The sequence below is a fragment of the Hyperoodon ampullatus genome (genome assembly GCF_949752795.1).
Source record: "Hyperoodon ampullatus genome assembly, chromosome: 18".
In the NCBI taxonomy this organism is placed as follows: Eukaryota; Metazoa; Chordata; class Mammalia; order Artiodactyla; family Ziphiidae; genus Hyperoodon; species Hyperoodon ampullatus.
In genome coordinates this window covers 13,807,556-13,824,533 of record NC_136931.1, presented here as the reverse complement: position 1 = coordinate 13,824,533, position 16,978 = coordinate 13,807,556, and the positions used below count along the sequence as shown (strand labels likewise).

General features: G+C 38.9%; 1 protein-coding gene across 1 annotated transcript in view; it reads right to left on the bottom strand.

The window, feature by feature from the left end:
• The window catches only part of SF3B3 (splicing factor 3b subunit 3), a gene marked incomplete at its 5' end in the record, with an annotated part of 44,713 nt that extends 29,776 nt beyond the window's left edge, over positions 1-14,937 (bottom strand). Inside the window, 7 exons of the mRNA XM_079723789.1 lie at positions 4,954-5,057; positions 5,851-5,988; positions 8,131-8,243; positions 10,310-10,451; positions 11,388-11,560; positions 12,265-12,591; positions 14,868-14,937. Of these exons, the coding sequence (XP_079579915.1) occupies positions 4,954-5,057; positions 5,851-5,988; positions 8,131-8,243; positions 10,310-10,451; positions 11,388-11,560; positions 12,265-12,591; positions 14,868-14,937 (1,067 nt within the window). The remainder of the gene's footprint in view (positions 1-4,953; positions 5,058-5,850; positions 5,989-8,130; positions 8,244-10,309; positions 10,452-11,387; positions 11,561-12,264; positions 12,592-14,867) is intronic.
• Between the last annotated feature and the right edge of the window lie 2,041 nt (positions 14,938-16,978).

Genomic DNA, 16,978 nt, shown 5'->3' with positions numbered 1-16,978 from the left:
AAAAGGAATCATTGTCTGTATTATTTCTAAAAAGACTTTTAGAAGACTTAACAATTAGAATGTGTAAATCCCAGCAAACACACTATCTGCACAAGGTAATGAGCAAGAATAGAATACCTTATAAGTCTGCAGCTACTGACTCCAACCACAGCCTGATCAAGACAGGTTATTATCTAAGTTTTTAATGTCTGCCAATCGGCTAGGTGAAAAAACAAATGCCTCCTGGTGTTTTTTTTTTCTTTTTTTTGGCCACACCTTGAGGCACGTGGAACTTCCCGGACCAGGGATCAAACCCAAGCCCCCTGCAGTGGAAGGCAGAGTCTTAACCACTGGACCAGCAGGGAAGCCCAACACCTCATTTTTTTTTTTTTTTTTTAATTTTTTTGCTGTACGTGGGCCTCTCACTGTTGTGGTCTCTCCTGTTGCGGAGCACAGGCTCTGGATGCACAGGCCCAGCGGCCATGGCTCACGGATCTAGCTGCTCCGCGGCATGTGGGATCTTCCCAGACCGGGGCACGAACCCGTGTCCCCTGCATCGGCAGGCGGACTCTCAACCACTGCGCCACCAGGGAAGCCCCCAACACCTCATTTTGACTGGCATTCCTTCAATTATGAATTAGCTTGAAAATCTTTTTACATATTACACTTCTAGACCACTACTATTTCTTTTACTATGAAAGGCATGCTCAAATCCTGCACCCATTTTTCTATTGACTGAACTGCTCATTTTTACTCAATGATTTTTAAGAGCTTATTAACTCTCCCTTTTTCATGTAGTGAAAAGAAAAAAGATTTCACACACCATTGGTGGGAATGTAAACTGATGTCATCTTTTGAAGTACAATTTGGCATTCCCTATCAAAATTTCATCCCACATATAGAAAGTTAAACTATGGCTTTATTCAGCTAACATGCAAAGATACACCTACAACGTTCACTATAACAATGTTTTTTTTTTTTTGATAGGTAAGAAGTGGATTTATTTAGACAGAAACACACTCCACAGACAGAGTGCGGGCCATCTCAGAAGGCGAGAGAACCTGCAGTACTGTCCATAATAGCAGAAGTACAGACAACCTAAATATCCATCAAGAGGGGGTAGAGCCGTCAAATATTACGTAGCCACTGAAAACGTCTTCTCTACACCGAGTGCAGCGTATGAGTCTTACTGGGATCCTGATCCAAACAAACAGACTTACGAAATATTGAGACAATACAGAAATTTGAATACTGACTGGTTATTTTATTATATTAAGAAATTACTGAACTTCCCTGGTGGCGCAGTGGTTAAGAATCTGCCTGCCAATGCAGGGGACACGGGTTCGAGCCCTGGTCCAGGAAGATCCCACATGCTGCGTACCAACTAAGCCCGTGCGCCACAACTACTGAGCCTGCACTCTGGAGCCCATGAGCCACAACTACTGAGGCCGTGTGCCACAACCACTGAAGCCTGCACGCCTAGAGCCTGTGCTCCGCAACAAGAGAAGCCACCGCGATGAGAAGCCCGCGCACCACAACGAAGAGTAGCCCCTGCTCGCCACAACTAGAGAAAGCCCGTGCGCAGCAACGAAGACCCAATGCAGCCAAAAATTAATTAATTAATTAATTAATTTTTAAAAATAAATTAATATTATTTGGGGGAGGTATAAATAAGACAAGACTGGCCATAGGTTGGCCTTTGTTGAAGCTGAGTGATGGGCACACATAAGTTCATTAATTATACTATTCTCTCTTGTTATGTGCCTGTTAGAAAATTTCCATAATAAAAAACAAAATAATTTTAAGTGAAAAATACAGACTTATTGACATGGAAAGATTTTTAGGATATACTGCATATTTGAAATAGTACACTAATAGTTTTTTATAGACTGATACAGTTCTCTAAAATAAAACTACATATAAATACAAGAAAGTAAAAACACTGTAAGCAGATACGATGTTAAAAAGTAACTATTCTGGAATACTAGGATTATGGGTGATTTTCATTATTTATTTGCTCTTTTATTCATTTTCCAAAACTTTCTTCATTATCAGAGTAAAATAACAAAAATGGGAGTAGTCAACATTTACTAAATGCTTACAACAAAAAGTACTTATTAGTGTTTGGCATTTGTATGAAACACCCACAAAAACCCTCATACATTAGAAATGTAAAATGGTGCAGCAGCTATAAAAGTTTAGCAGTTCCACAAGAAGTTAGAGAATTACGGTATGACCCAGAAATTCCACTCTTGGGTACATACCCAAAATAAATTAAAACAAAGACTAAAACAGATATTTGCACACCAATGTCCAATGCTGCATTATTCACAATACCAAAAAGGTGGAAAGAACCCAAGTGTCCACTAACAGGTAAATAAACAAAATGTGGTACATACATACATACAATGCATTATTATTCAGAGATAAAAAGAATAAAGTGCTGATACATGCTACTACATATGAACTCTGAAAATATTATGCTAAGTAAAATGAGCCAGACAGAATAAGCACAAATGTTATATGATTCCACCTAGGTTACCAGACGCTGGAGGGAAGGGGAATGGGGAGTTATTCCATAATGGGCACAGAGTTTCTGTTTGGAGTGATAAAAAAGTTTGGAAAAATGGCAGTAATGGTTATACAACACTGTAAATGTAATTAATGCCACCAAACTGAACATTTAAAAATGGTTAAAATGGGAAATTTTGTTATATATATTTTACCACAAAAAAGTGGGGGAGAGAAAAGGTGCTAATAAAAAACGAATGTTAAAGATCTGTACGTATTGGTAAAGAAAAATATGTATTATTTACTACTGTATAAAAAAAGCAGGTTACAAAACAATATATAGTGCATAGTTGCAATTCCGTAGAAACATTTAAATATATACACACACAGGAAGGCTACACAAAGAAAAATGTTATCTTTGGGTGGAAGGATTACAGGAGACATACCTGCTTACATGAACTTTCCTAACTTTTCTACAATGAAAATTCCTTGTTAAAAAAACTAAAAAATTAGAAATGGATGAAAATAGTCATAATAACAGGCTAAATGAAAAATGCATCAAAAGACGTATACAAACCGGGAAAAGGAGTAATAAAATGACAGTTGGAATAAAGTCAATGAGGAAGAGTAAAAGGCATGTTAAAGAAAGGGAGAACAACTGGAGACAAGGCAAAATTGGAATAGAATTGCAGAATTCTAGACAACACTTTCATTTTCATTACGAAGAAATAGCATTAGGTAAGTGATCTGCACACACTTTACCACATACTGGCAAAACCTGAACTAGAAAGCAAGACCATGGCGGCTTATCTCATAAGCAATTTGGAGTCTTCAATACTGGTCTTAAATTCAAGGCTAGAGTACAGACTTAAGCCATTTGTCAATGAAAAGCCATCAGAGACTGTAACACGGGATGGGGAAATGATTTCATCAGGGTTGTGCCTTGTCTGCTTAATGAGATGACTCTGTTAAAGGTCAGGTTTTACAGGAAAGACAATGAACTGCAATAAGCAAACTAGGAAACTAGTTCAGACTAACACCAAAAAAAAGGGATATAGAAGTAAAAACTACTTGGCATTCAACTGAAAGTTGTAGAGGACAGCAAAATCGAGACTTTACATTCAAGTTGCTGGAACTGCCCCATCAGACCTTAACAGAAATACTGAGAATGGCAATAGCCAAGACATGGAAACCAACTAAATGTCCATTGACAGAAAAATGGTTAAAGAAGATACAGTACATATATACAATGGAATATTACTCAGCCATTAAAAGGAATGAAACTGTGCAACTTGCAGAGATGTGGATAGACCTAGAAACTGGAATAGAGTGAAGTCAGAAAGAGAAAAATATCACATAATATCACTTATATGTGGAATCTAGAAAAATGAAACAGATGAACTTATTTATACAGCAGAAATAGAGACACAAACGTAGAGAACGGACATATGGATACTGGGGGGGAAGGGAGGTAGGATGAACTGGGAGATTGGGATTGACATATATACACTACTATGTATAAAATACATAATTAATGAGAACCTGTAGAGCACAGGGAACTCTACTCAGTGCTCTGTGGTGACCTAAATGGGAAGGAAATCCAAAAGAGAGGGGATATATGTATATGTATAGCTAATTCACTTTGCTGTACAGCAGAAACTAACACAACATTGTAAAGCAACTATACTCCAATAAAAACTTTAAAAAAAAAGGAACAAAATAATGCCATTTGCAGCAACATGGATGCAACTAGAGATTATCATACTAAGTGAAGTCAGTGAGTAGGAGAAAGACAAATACCACACGACATCACTTACATGTGGAATCTAAAATATTACACAAATGAACCTATTTATGAAACAGAAACAGAATCACAGACATAGAGAACAGACTGGTGGTTGCCAAGGGGGAGGGGTTGGGGGAGGCATGGATTAGGAGGTTGGGGTTAGCAGATGTAGGCTTTTATATACAGAATGGATAAACAAGGTCCTGCTGCATAGCACACAGAACTATACTCAACATCCTATGATAAACCATAATGGAAAAAAATATTTTAAAAAAGAATGTAAAAAAAAAAGTGAGGTTGGAAGGGTTGGTGATGTGGCTGGAAAGCTATGGGTTCTGATGAGCTTCAACTTCAGATCTGTACAAGTGAAGTGTCTGTGGAACATATAGTTAATACTAAGTAGTTCAATAGATATTTATTCAATGATATGTCCAGCAAAAAGCTTAGGAGAGATCACTTTTAAAGCTGTTTTTTTGCAGCTACCCACAGGTATTGATTGAAGCCACTAAAGTAGAGGAAGTCACCAAGGGAAAGATATAAAAGGGGAAAGAGAGCAAAACTTGTTCTGAAGAAACTATAACATTCTTGGGAAAAGCTCCACAGCCTTGAAACTACATCTCCCTCCTGCCAAGTTTTATAGTAACCAGGGCGAAATGGGGTAATAAAGGATTACTCACTGGTTTCCAAATTCTGATGCTACGAAAAGGAAGCCTGTTTTAAGCACACACATGGCAGCAGCAACAGGCACAGTATCAAAATACTTGAGCCGGATCTCAGTAACCTGGAGTGGAAAGAGAAGAAGATTCCAGGGTATAGGCAAGTGAAGCTACGCCATGGAAAATAGCCCAGTATTATAAGATAGTGTAATAAGCAAAGTAGCAAATAAAATACTGTCCTTCATATCCAAACCAGCGGTCAGCAAACTACAACCCTCAGGCTAGCCACGCAGTTTACACGGTGCTTACGGCTGCTTTTGTGCCACAATGGCAGAGATAAGTAGTTGAGACAGGGACCACATGGCCCACAAAAGCCAAAAATGTTCACTACCTGGCCTTTACAAAAAAAAACTTGCCACCTCCTGAGCTAAACAGGTATCTAAGAAATCGCCCGGTGTTCAGCACTCCTCCAGGGGATGAAAAAAGTAACATTTCATGTATATTACCAGTGTTCAGTAGACATGGAGAGTTTTCTCTTGTTATTCACTAGAAATAGCATTACCCATTCTCACATTATATGGGATCAGACCAAAAATCTGTTAACCAGAGGGAGAAAACCTACATTCATGTACCAGTTCCAAACTTTAAAAGCTTTAACACCTTAGGCAACCACTTTTTAAGGCATTCTGTTTCCATTTTTTTTAACTTGTAAATTATCCTTTCTATCTCAGAGTAGTTGTAATGAACACATGGTTTATAAAACCACTCTGTAAACCTTAAATGCACATATCAGTTTTTAAAATAAGATTACTTAATTATATTAAAATTAGGATGAAACTTTAGAAAGTTTCATTAACTAGACTAAGCACAACAAATAGGTTTTTTTCTTTTTTTCCCCTCCCTCCATGGTCTACTTACCATATCTTCATCTGTCTCCAAAGTGATCTTAAAGATATCTCCCTGCTCAGTTTGGGCCAAAAAGAAGAACATTGACTTGGTCTTATGGGTGGCAGAGCAGACAAAAATCATTCCTCTTTCAGGGTCATCCAGGTCATTCTAGGAAAGTCAAATACACAACCAACATCTTGGAAATGAGTACTCCTTTTCTGGAATTCAACACTTTACTGACAAGGATCATACAGGCCATCCAAGGCCTAGAGGCATCTGGAGCCTCTCCATGCAAGCTTTGACCCAGAGCAGCCCACCAGTCACAGGACTAAAACACAATAACCAAAAATTCTTGTCTACTATAAATACATAATAAAGCTTACGTTTAAAAAAAAAAAAAGCCACAATTCCACTCTACAGCCTAATCAGATCAATAAGGCAAGAACTACCTCCAGAGAAAGATGTCAGAGAAGAGACATGAAATTTAAAGAATCATCATTTCAGGCTGTGAATAAAAGACTGTTACAGGTTCACAACAATACCATTCAAAGCATCATCATCAGCCCTGATTTCCAAAGGACATTCCTCCTTGGCTGGACTTTGGTTTTCTTTTTTAATGTTTCCAACATTTTGTATTTCTCTCAGAGTAAGTTCAAGAGCAAAACATGTTTTATACTTCTTTGCAGCCCCAAAGCCAAGTACAGCACCTGGCAGTCAGGTGCTTAATAAATTTCTGATCAACTAAACGGAAACACTTATCACTCTTTACCAAGAATTTAACTTGCTAATCTTACCAGATATTCTAAAATTGATGGAATCTTACTCAGATACCATGTACTAGATAAACTAAGTCCTAAAAGATTTAACCTCGGCAACTATAAATTAATATTAAAAAGATAAACAATCTGCAGTGAGAGAAGAGATTGAGGAAGCAGAGATCAAATAAGATTACCCATGTGCTGTTGATAACTGCTGAAGCTGGGTACACAGAAGTTCATTATATACACAATCATCCCTTGATATCTGCAGGGGATTGGTTCAAGGAGCCGCCACAGATACCAAAATCCACGGATGCTCAAATCCCTTATATAAAATGAGGTAGTACAAGGAATAGTCAGCCCTCCATATCCATGCATGAGAACCCTGCAGATATGGAGGCCCAATTGTATGCTTAATGATTTCCACAGTAAACTTAAAATTAAAAGCAATAAAGCACCATTTTCAACCACCAGTGTAGTAACTGATTGAGAGGAAAACCACTGTGTGAAAAGATTTGGGGGAAAAGAGTATTTACACAGTCTCAAAGTTCACTAGTTTCCACACCAATTACAAAAAGGAAAAGGTACCTTTACAACCAAGAGAAGTAGTAGGTGATCAATTTAGCATTACCAATACTGCATCAAATCAGCATTATGTGCCCCTGATGTAATGTAATGAGAAGTATGTATCAACACCTAAGTAATAATTCTATCAATGTTATCACGAGGAAAGATTATGGGACAAACTACAAGAAAATTAACCCAGACTCTTAAAAAAAATGTATCATAAAAAAAACAAAAACAAAGGTGAGAGGAAATATTCTAAATTAAAGGAGACTAAAGATAGGTATAAGGGAACTTTGGGAGACAATGAGAGAACTGTACATAAGATAATTGTATTACTCAAAATGGTAAATTTCTTGGGCACAATATTGATAGTGTAGGAAAATTTCCTCCTTCTTAGGAGCTACATCTTAGGAGATTCTTGCAGTGTCATACAACCTATCTCCAAATGGTTTTGCCTAAAAAAATTTGTAGATACATGAGAAAGAAAAGGCAAATGTAGCAAAGCAGTATTAATTGGGGAATCTAAGTGAAAGGTATACAGGAATTCACCATTCTCTCCTTTTAGATTTTTCTGTATGTTGGAATGGGGTGGGGTGGGAGAGAATGAAACACAATATATCTCCAATGAATACACTTGGATTCTTCAAACTAGAAACTTTCAGGAATTTCAAATTGATAATCTCCATAGGTTCTTCGAGAATGAAAACTGTGTTGGCTTTTTTTTTTAAATTGAAGTACAATTGACTTACAGTATTATGCTAGTTTCAGGTGTACAACATAGAATTTTGTTGACTTTTAACTCCCTTTCTCAAAGATTTTGTTTTGCTTTTGTTAAGGTATTTTACCGGCTTTATTAAAAACAACATTTACAAAGAAACTAAAACTTGATTAACAGATAAATTAAGAGACCACACTGTAATTATAAAAATTAAGTTCATTTCACAAACACAAATATATTTTCTCTTATGGCAAACAAAGACCTTACCCGTCTCCTGGGAATTGGACAGCGGATATCTGGTTGGTCACCAAAGTTCTTATAGGTGATGTAGTTTTCAGAGCAAATCAGCACTCCACTTGGACCATCTGACCCCCCTGGAACTGTCACGAGAAAATGAAACTCGGCAATGATTTGACGTAACCATGAATTACAATTTAGCCTTCAATTCCTTCCCTCCTTCAGCACAACTTGAAGGTACAGTGTGCCTGAAGGTGATAAACATTCAATGTTTCTTTTCCCTGATAGTTATGCTAGACAAGGATAGGGCACCATTTGGGGAATCTCAGCCTGTCCAGATCTCTGATAATGCATCTAAGTGTTTAGCTCCAAGCCCAAAACTCAGTTCTTAGGTTCAGACCTATAATCCAACTGCCTCCTGGACACTCTCACATGGATATTCCACAGCAGCTTAAAAATGAACATACTCATAAACAACTCCAGAATTCCTTCCCAAACCACCTCCTGGGTTCTCCACCTTAAAGAACACTGTCATCGACCAACAGACAAAACCAGAAACAAGGATGTCATCCTTCAATTCTCCCCTCTCCCATAGCCCTATTGATTCTCCTCCTTAGTAGTCCTCATGCTGCGAATCTCTCTTGGTTTAGTGAAACAGCTTCCTGACCAATCTCCTGGCTTATTATCTTCCATTCCATTACCAAAATGTAAGCATGTGATCTTTTAAAAACGTTCACCTTTAACATGTCATTATTTTCCTGCTTAAAAATCCCTCAGTAGCTACCTCCCACCTCTACCCCATCCCTTTACCTCCAATGATCCAATCACAATGAGCTTTCAGTTCTTTCAATGAACCATGTTTTTTTCCTGCATTTCGGCTTTTGTGCATTCTGCTCCATTTGGCCATAACAGAAACTCCTCCTCCGCCCCCGTTTCACTTAGGTAACTCCTAACTAGTCCCCAGTTCTCAGCTGAGAGCACTTCTGAAACCTTTCTCTGACGCATTGCCTTCCTTCCCTAGGTTAGGGACCCCTCCTCCATGCTGTCATACCATCTGGCACACTCTGGAAATTTTTTGGTTACCATCATATATTCACCACTACACTCAATCTTGCATAAAAGGAGACACCACATCTAATTTTTCATCACTGCAGTCCCAGGGCCCAGTAGACGGATTTTGCACATATTGATTGTAGAGGCTCAGTAAAAATTTGTTTTAATGAATGAAACCCTCATAAATGAGAAATACAATAATACATTACAGCAAGTAATTAAATACAATCTATTTTCTAAAATTCTTCTGCTTAATATATAAGGAGTCTCTTCCTAAGACTTAATGCTCAAAGACAAGTGCTGTTTTCTATTTTTCTTCTCTAAAATCCTCCCCCAACAACTGACATATTTCACTTTAGACATCAATTCAAGTGCAAATGACTTGAAACAGAAAGGACTGCATCACTGTCTTACTCAAGCCTGATGAAATTTAGATTACCACAAACACAGTTGCCCTCATTTAGTCTTTTAATATGAATTAAACTAATACTTATTCTTCATAGTGAACATCTTTGAGCTCCTACAAAAATCATACTTTGCTCCGGTGCATCTAAAACACTGTTCATCTGATTTGCTAAAATTTAAGATTTTTGCACCCATAGTCACAAGTATAACCAGCCTGCAAATTTTTCTTATTACTATCCTTCTCTATTTTTGGTACTGAAGTTATATTAGGCTCATACGACAGTTTTTATTTTTTCCTAATCTCTGAAGAAATTTAAGGTCCCTGAAAATTCTGGACCTTAAATCTTCTGAGAGAAAGAAACTTTGGATTATTGTTCCAATTTCTTTAACGAATGCTGGTCTATTCAGGTTCTTAATTTCTTCTTGGATCAATTTTGGTAACAGTTACATTTGTCTTTTCACAGAGCCAGGTTTTGATTTTTGTAATGAGTGAAAGATTGACTACAGTTAAGACACCAGAGCAACTAATAGTAATCAATATTCCAAGCTGACTGCTCTCTTTTCTTCCCTGCCCCCATTAGAGGATAAGAGTTAACCACATGAATTTCTAACCTTGCCAAAACATAGACAAGGCACTCAGGTTTACTACAAATGGATTACAGTTTCCAAATCATATTAAGCAAACAGTGCTAAGTTTGAAAATAAAATGGACCAAGCAAAATGGTACAGAGCAGCTCTAAGAGAAAAGTACCTGTAATAAGGAAGTTTCCATGTTCCTCCAAAGGTTCACTGTATTTTCGGACCACATGATTTAAACCAAGGTCTAACTCATAGAAAGTAAGTGTCTGCTGGGTATTAGCCGCTGCTTCCCCAGTTGGATCATTGTCTGCTTCCTACAGAATAACAGTGGCACAAAGACTAATCAGTACCGTAAAATCAAACTTTTAAAACTGGAAAGTAAAAATGGGTGGGGGCTTCCCTGGTGGCGCAGTGGTTGAGAGTCCGCCTGCCGATGCAGGGGACACGGGTTCGTGCCCCGGTCTGGGAGGATCCCACATGCCGCGGAGCGGCTTGGCCCATGAGCCATGGCCATTGAGCCTGTGTGTCCGGAGCCTGTGCTCCGCAACGGGAGAGGCCACAACAGTGAGAGGCCCACATACCGCAAAAAAATAAAAAATAAAAAAAATAAAAATGAGTGGATATATGCATATGTATAACTGACTCACTTGGCTGTACACCTGAAACTAACACAACATTGTAAATCAATTATACTCCAATAAAAATTATTTAAACAAACAAACAAACAAACAAACATAGCTGGAAAGGGCATCAGGATTCCTCCATTTCACAAACGAGGAAGCAGAGGTCCACAGACGCCAAATGGTCTGCCAAAGTTCACACTAAGTAATGGCAGAGTGAAAGCAAGAACCCAGGTCTTCTATTTCTGAGACCAGGGTTAGCTCTACTAGAAAATACTGCTTTCCTCTCAAGCAAAAGAATGGCATGCCTCATCTTTCACTATCTCCCCGTGAAAAATATCCCAAATACACTTTCACCTCCTTTTTCAGGGAGGTTTTCCCAATAAATACCCTGTTTCCACAGAGAGACTATTCAAATCAGGTAAATTCTGAAACACTCCACAGTATTTCGGAAAGGTATTTGGAATAGAAAAAAAAAATTGTGAGCAAGTAAGATATAAGAAATGCACAATGAAGGAAACAATCTCAGGAAAGCACCAAGGTGAGTGGAAGAAACCCAAAGGAGGGAGAGGGGGAGAAGGGAGGGGAAGGAAAAGGTGGGTAGAGAGACTGAGACCCCCCCGCCATCACCTCATAATCCATTTCCAGACAAGCAAACATTGGATTTTCAAATCCCACATCTACTCCGACCACATGATACACTAAAGTGTTCGCTTTGTGGGCCTCCAGGGGAGATGAAATGGTAAGCCGGGCTGCAGCATCTCTGTTCAAGATATACACCAATTTCTGTTTCTCAATGGCACCTGTTGAAGGAGAAAAAACACAGAAAAACTCCAGATAATGAAACCAGAGGCTACAGAACAGCTAGATTCACGTCACAATTATTTTCTGAAAGTTCGTTAGTAGTCAGTACTAACTCTACAAGTGTATGCATGCTTTAGGATTTTGCTCTCTGTCATTAAAATAGACAAGAGCATAATTTTACCCCCCTCCTTCCTAACAGGGATCTTAATATCCCACTAACTCTTCAAAAATTTTTAGGACAAACTGAACAATAATTCATAGAATTGCCAGCTTTATTCTCTGAATTAGATCTAATGATTTTGTGACTGGTGAAAGAAGGTTGCCCTCTGGAAGCCGGATCAGATACACAGAATTTTCTTCAAGATATTTATCAGAGAAGAGACATGAATGTGAATCATCACTTCAGGCTGATGAAAGCAACCATATTCATTGTCTAATAATATAAAATCTTACAGTGTAGCCTTTTTGCTACAGTTAAAGAAATAGAAAAACACCCATTTCCAACTAGATAAGAAGTAGAAAAGGTGTGTTAAAACTTCTCCCATTGTTTTAAAAGGAAAAGCAACTTTAAACTTTAAACATCCAAAATGATCCAAACTTTACCCAGCTGAGTGATTTCTTGGCACACTATCAAGATCCCAGCATTGTTATCCTGAACTGAGCTTCTTTAAGAGTCAAAAAGTCAACAGAGTAAGTCACTCACTAATCATAACAGCTCGCCCTTTGGGATCCACAGCTAAGAACTGGCCAGGAACAATGCGGCGGCATCCACTCTTGCCAAAGGTTTCTTGGTGAATTTTCTCAAACATATTCTTAGATGGCTGGTATTCCAGGATAACAATCCGACCTGAGTCACTGCCAACCACAATGTAGTCTTTTGTGCCACCTGTCAACCTAAAGGCCATGAGTGACCGGATGACACCAAATACTTCCACAGTTAGTAGAGTGTGTACTTTGCCAGTGTTGGGGTCAGGGCGAAGCAGCTCCAAGATCTTTCCCCGGGAAACAACAATTTCCTGTTGTTTGGTTCCTGAAAAACATGAAAAATAAAGATCACGAACAATCAGAACTAGTAACCTGAATGGATCAAAATTCCACTAAAGGGACTTCCCTGGTGGTCCAGTGGTAAAGAATCTGCCTTACAATGCAGGGGACACGAGTTCGATCCCCGGTCAGGGAACTAAGATCCCACATGCTGCAGGGCAACTAAGCCCACATGCCACAACTACTGAGCTTGTGCGCCTCAACTAGAGAGCCTGCATGCCGTAAGCTACAGAGCCCATGTGCTCTGGAGCCCGCGCACCACAACTACAGAGCCTACGCACTCTGAAGCCCGCCCCCCAACAACCAGAGAGAAAAGCCCACGGGCCACAACAAAAGATCCCGCCTGCCGCAACTAAGTCCTGCCACAGCCAAAAAAATAAATTCATTAAAAAAAAAAAAGCCACAAAAGATAAATATAACTGAGCTGGCGGCTTAGTATTTTAAGTTAATTTATTCTACTTTAAAAGGTACTTTTCCTGGGCTTCCCTGGTGACACAGTGGTTAAGAATCTGCCTGCCAATGCAGTGCAGGGGACACAGGTTCGAGCCTTTGTCTGGGAAGATCCCACAGGCCACGAAGCAACTAAGCCTGTGTGTCACAACTATTGACCCTGTGCTCTAGAGCCCACAAGCCACAAGTACTGAGCCCGTGAGCCACAACTACTGAAGCCTACATGCCTAGAGCCCATGCTTCGCAAGAAGAAAAGCCACCACAATGAGAAGCCCGCGCACCACTACGAAGAGTAGCCCCTGCTCACCGCAACTAGAGAAAGCCCGCGTGCAGCAACAAAGACCCAGCACAGCCAAAAATAAATAAATAAAATAAATTTAAAGGCAAAAAAAAAAAGGTACTTTTCCCAGAATTTAAAACATCTAACAAAAGTGGCATCAAAGAAGAACTTTTCAAAAATGGTCACACAAGTTATTTTTAAACTTCCTTTGTATTTTTCTGAGATTTGCCATCAATCTGCATAATTCGGAGTTGTCTACAAACGATATTAACATATAATGTTTTGGGGACTTCCCTGGTGGCGCACTGGTCAAGCATCTGCCTGCCAATGCAAGGGACACAGGTTCAAGCCCTGGTCCCTGAAGATCCCACATCCCGTGGAGCAACTAAGCCCACGCACCACAACTACTGAGCCTGCTCTCTAGAGCCTGAGCCCCAGCTACTGAGCCCGCGTGCCACAACTACTGAAGCCCGCGCGCCTAGAGCTCGTGCTCCGCAACAAGAGAAGCCACCGCAATGAGAAGCCCGCGCACCACAACGAAAAGTAGCCCCCACTCGCCGCAACTAGAGAAAGCCCACGCGCAGCAACAAAGACCCAATGCAGCCAAATATAAATAATTTAAAAACACAACAGAAAAAAACATATAATGTTTTGCTTCGTAAAATTAAAAATTACCAAAGGCTCTTTCTAGCCCATCTTTAAGGCTATTGTTCTAAGAAATCATATTAACTTTTTGGGCTGTTAGCTGTAATATCTCAAAGACCTTTTAAAGCTACCACCTAATATATGCTGTTTATTTCTAAACTGACTCCTAAAAAGCTCACTTGTTTTCATAACTGCAATCAACACCTCCAAATACATAACAGTCAACTTGTCCCCATCTCTCCCTGCTATGTAATTCCACCCAGATGAGTTGTCATCACCTTTAAACTAAATGTTTAAAATATCCAAGTTCCTCCTTCCCCAAACACACTCTCTGGTCTCAAGTAACCTGCTATCAATGTTACTGTCATTTTCTCTGCCACCCAGGTTGCAAACTCATATTTTCTCTTTCTTTCTATCCTCACTGCCCTAATACAGATCCTCACTATCTAATGCCTAAATGACTTCCTATCCTATCTGATATGCCACTCCTACCCACCTCAATCCATTCTCATTTGCTCAATGCCATCACTTATCAGGCCACCTTATTTTCCAAAGGTCCTTTGGAAGATCAAGTACTCCAAAGTGCTTTAGAAACTGTAAAGCATCACATAAATTACAATATTCTCTAATGATTAAAAGATTTTTTTCATAATTTGTTTTAGAAAAAAGGTTTGATATTGAAAAAGTAATTTGAAGCATAAAACTAGTAATATTAAAAATGCTAGGAATTCCCTGGCACTCCATTGGTTAGGACTCCGCACTTCCACTACAGGGGGCATAGGTTCAATCCCTGGTCAGGGAACTAAGACCCCACGAGCCGCGTCATGTGGCCAAAAAAAAATTTTTTTTAATGTTAAGCTCAGAAAGATAATAATAGAAACACTTACCAGAGAAGTTGCCATGAATGGCAAAGCTGATGCCAGTGGCTCGCTGCAAGGTCAAGTTGTAGAGGAACATGGTAGCAGTAACACTGAGCCACCCACAACTCCACAATCCAGGCCTTGGTTATACCAAGTCAAAGTAAGCTAAGAGCACATAAAAGCAGAAAAATATCAGCTGTGCAATTGTTATTTTAACAGACATTTCTGTGTGGGAACTTCTGGCTGAAGACAGCAGAACCAGGAGAGTAAGGCCTATTGAGGAACAACATACTTATAATTAAGAGTGCCTTCTACATACCAGGCACTATGCTACTATACACTCTGTTTCAACCTCACAAGAAACCTATGAAGTACTCAATATTACACTAATTTTACAGATAAGAAAATTGAGCTAAGAAATTAAATAGTCTGCCTGAGGTCACATAACAAGTAGTAAAATCGCTAGGAGCTGGGATCTGTACCATTAAACCAACACTGTCTATTTGACTTTGTCACAGAAACTAAGTAGGTCTATATTTACTTGTATTTGAATAGGCTCTACTTTCACATGGTTCAGAACTCAAAAGCACAGCAAAAAGCTGACTCCATCCATTCCCTAGCCAACCAGTTTTCCTCCATGGAGGAATCAATTTCACCAAGTTATATTGTGTCCTTCCAGATATTTTCTGTATGTACAAAGAAAAACATATATTAATACTGTCTATTATCCCTTTTTAACTAAAAGTTGGGCACTGTATATCATACACTCACATCATAGTGCAACTGATTTTTTATCACTTTACCTATCTTTTGAGATAGCAACAAACAAAAGGCTTTCTCATTTTTATTTTACAACTACATAGTATTCCATTGAACGGGTATATCACAATTCATTTAGCCAACACCCTATTGATGAACATTGTTTCTTCCCAATCTCTTGCTATAATAAACACTGCTGCAAAGAAAATCTTTCATATATAGGCCATTCGTATGTGCATGACTGTATCTCTAAACTGAAGTGTCACTTCAGGAACAAGCCTCCCCAAAGAAGTATACGGTCACAGAAAAGGATTCTTCTCATCAGACAGAAATGAAGACTGCAAACTGATGCACTTCTACCATAAAAGAATTACCAAAACTACATCTATACACAGTCACTGCTGGAAAATAAACTGAGCTATTTTTCCTCAATTACAAAAAGAAGGAATCTTGAGAAATTCAAAGTGATCACTGTGTAATTAATGTACGAGTTTGGTTTTGTTAAATGAGAAAAGAAAATTATGAGCAAATGTCCTTATAAATAATAATCATTTTGGGGCTGGGCAAGAGCAGGGTGCCTAAGATCCTTCAGTCTGGAAACAGGTCCTGAGAGATATACATTCTCCTACTTGAAACCAAGGAACATCAAGGAAACCAAGGAATGTTCTTCTAGGATCACAGGGAAAGAAGGAAAAAGTCTTGAGATGGAACAAGAAGGGAGTGAGAAATGACCTACAAGAAGAAAAACAGAAAAAACATAGACACAGAGACGTAGATACACACACACCCAGAAGGGCTTAGACACTGGGAAATTTCCAGGGAGAGTTGTGCTCAGCTTAAAGTCTGGGTAAAAAATAGGCAGAGAATGTGTTAAAGCTGCTCTCTGAAAAGTAGTGAATGTGATTCTCAGACATAATTTATTCTGTTGCATCTTGCTCTTATTATAAAATTTCAAACATAATTTCAGATCTCCAATTATCAACAACAGAATTTACAATGAAAGTCCTACCATGTTGTCAATGTGATCCGTGTTGCACGACTGATTACGTTAAAAATAAAGAATTTTTAAGAAAACAACAGAGGAAACCACAGGCCACTTCTGAAACCTGGAAAAGCTTTACAACCTATGCTATCCATTACTATCTTTGGAATTCATTTTCCCCAAACCTAGTTGGATCCAGGTGCCCCAAGTATTGTTATATTGGGTAATGGAGGAAGTTGCAATCTGGAAGCAGACCAGCCAAGAACAATATACCAGGAACCAGTAACGGCCAAAACTTGGTAAATTTTGATTTCCCCGCTTCTATCTCTTGCCTGTGAATACTAGGAAATGAGCCTGTGATTGCTTCTCCACCCCTTCTCCATGTGCCCAAAGAACA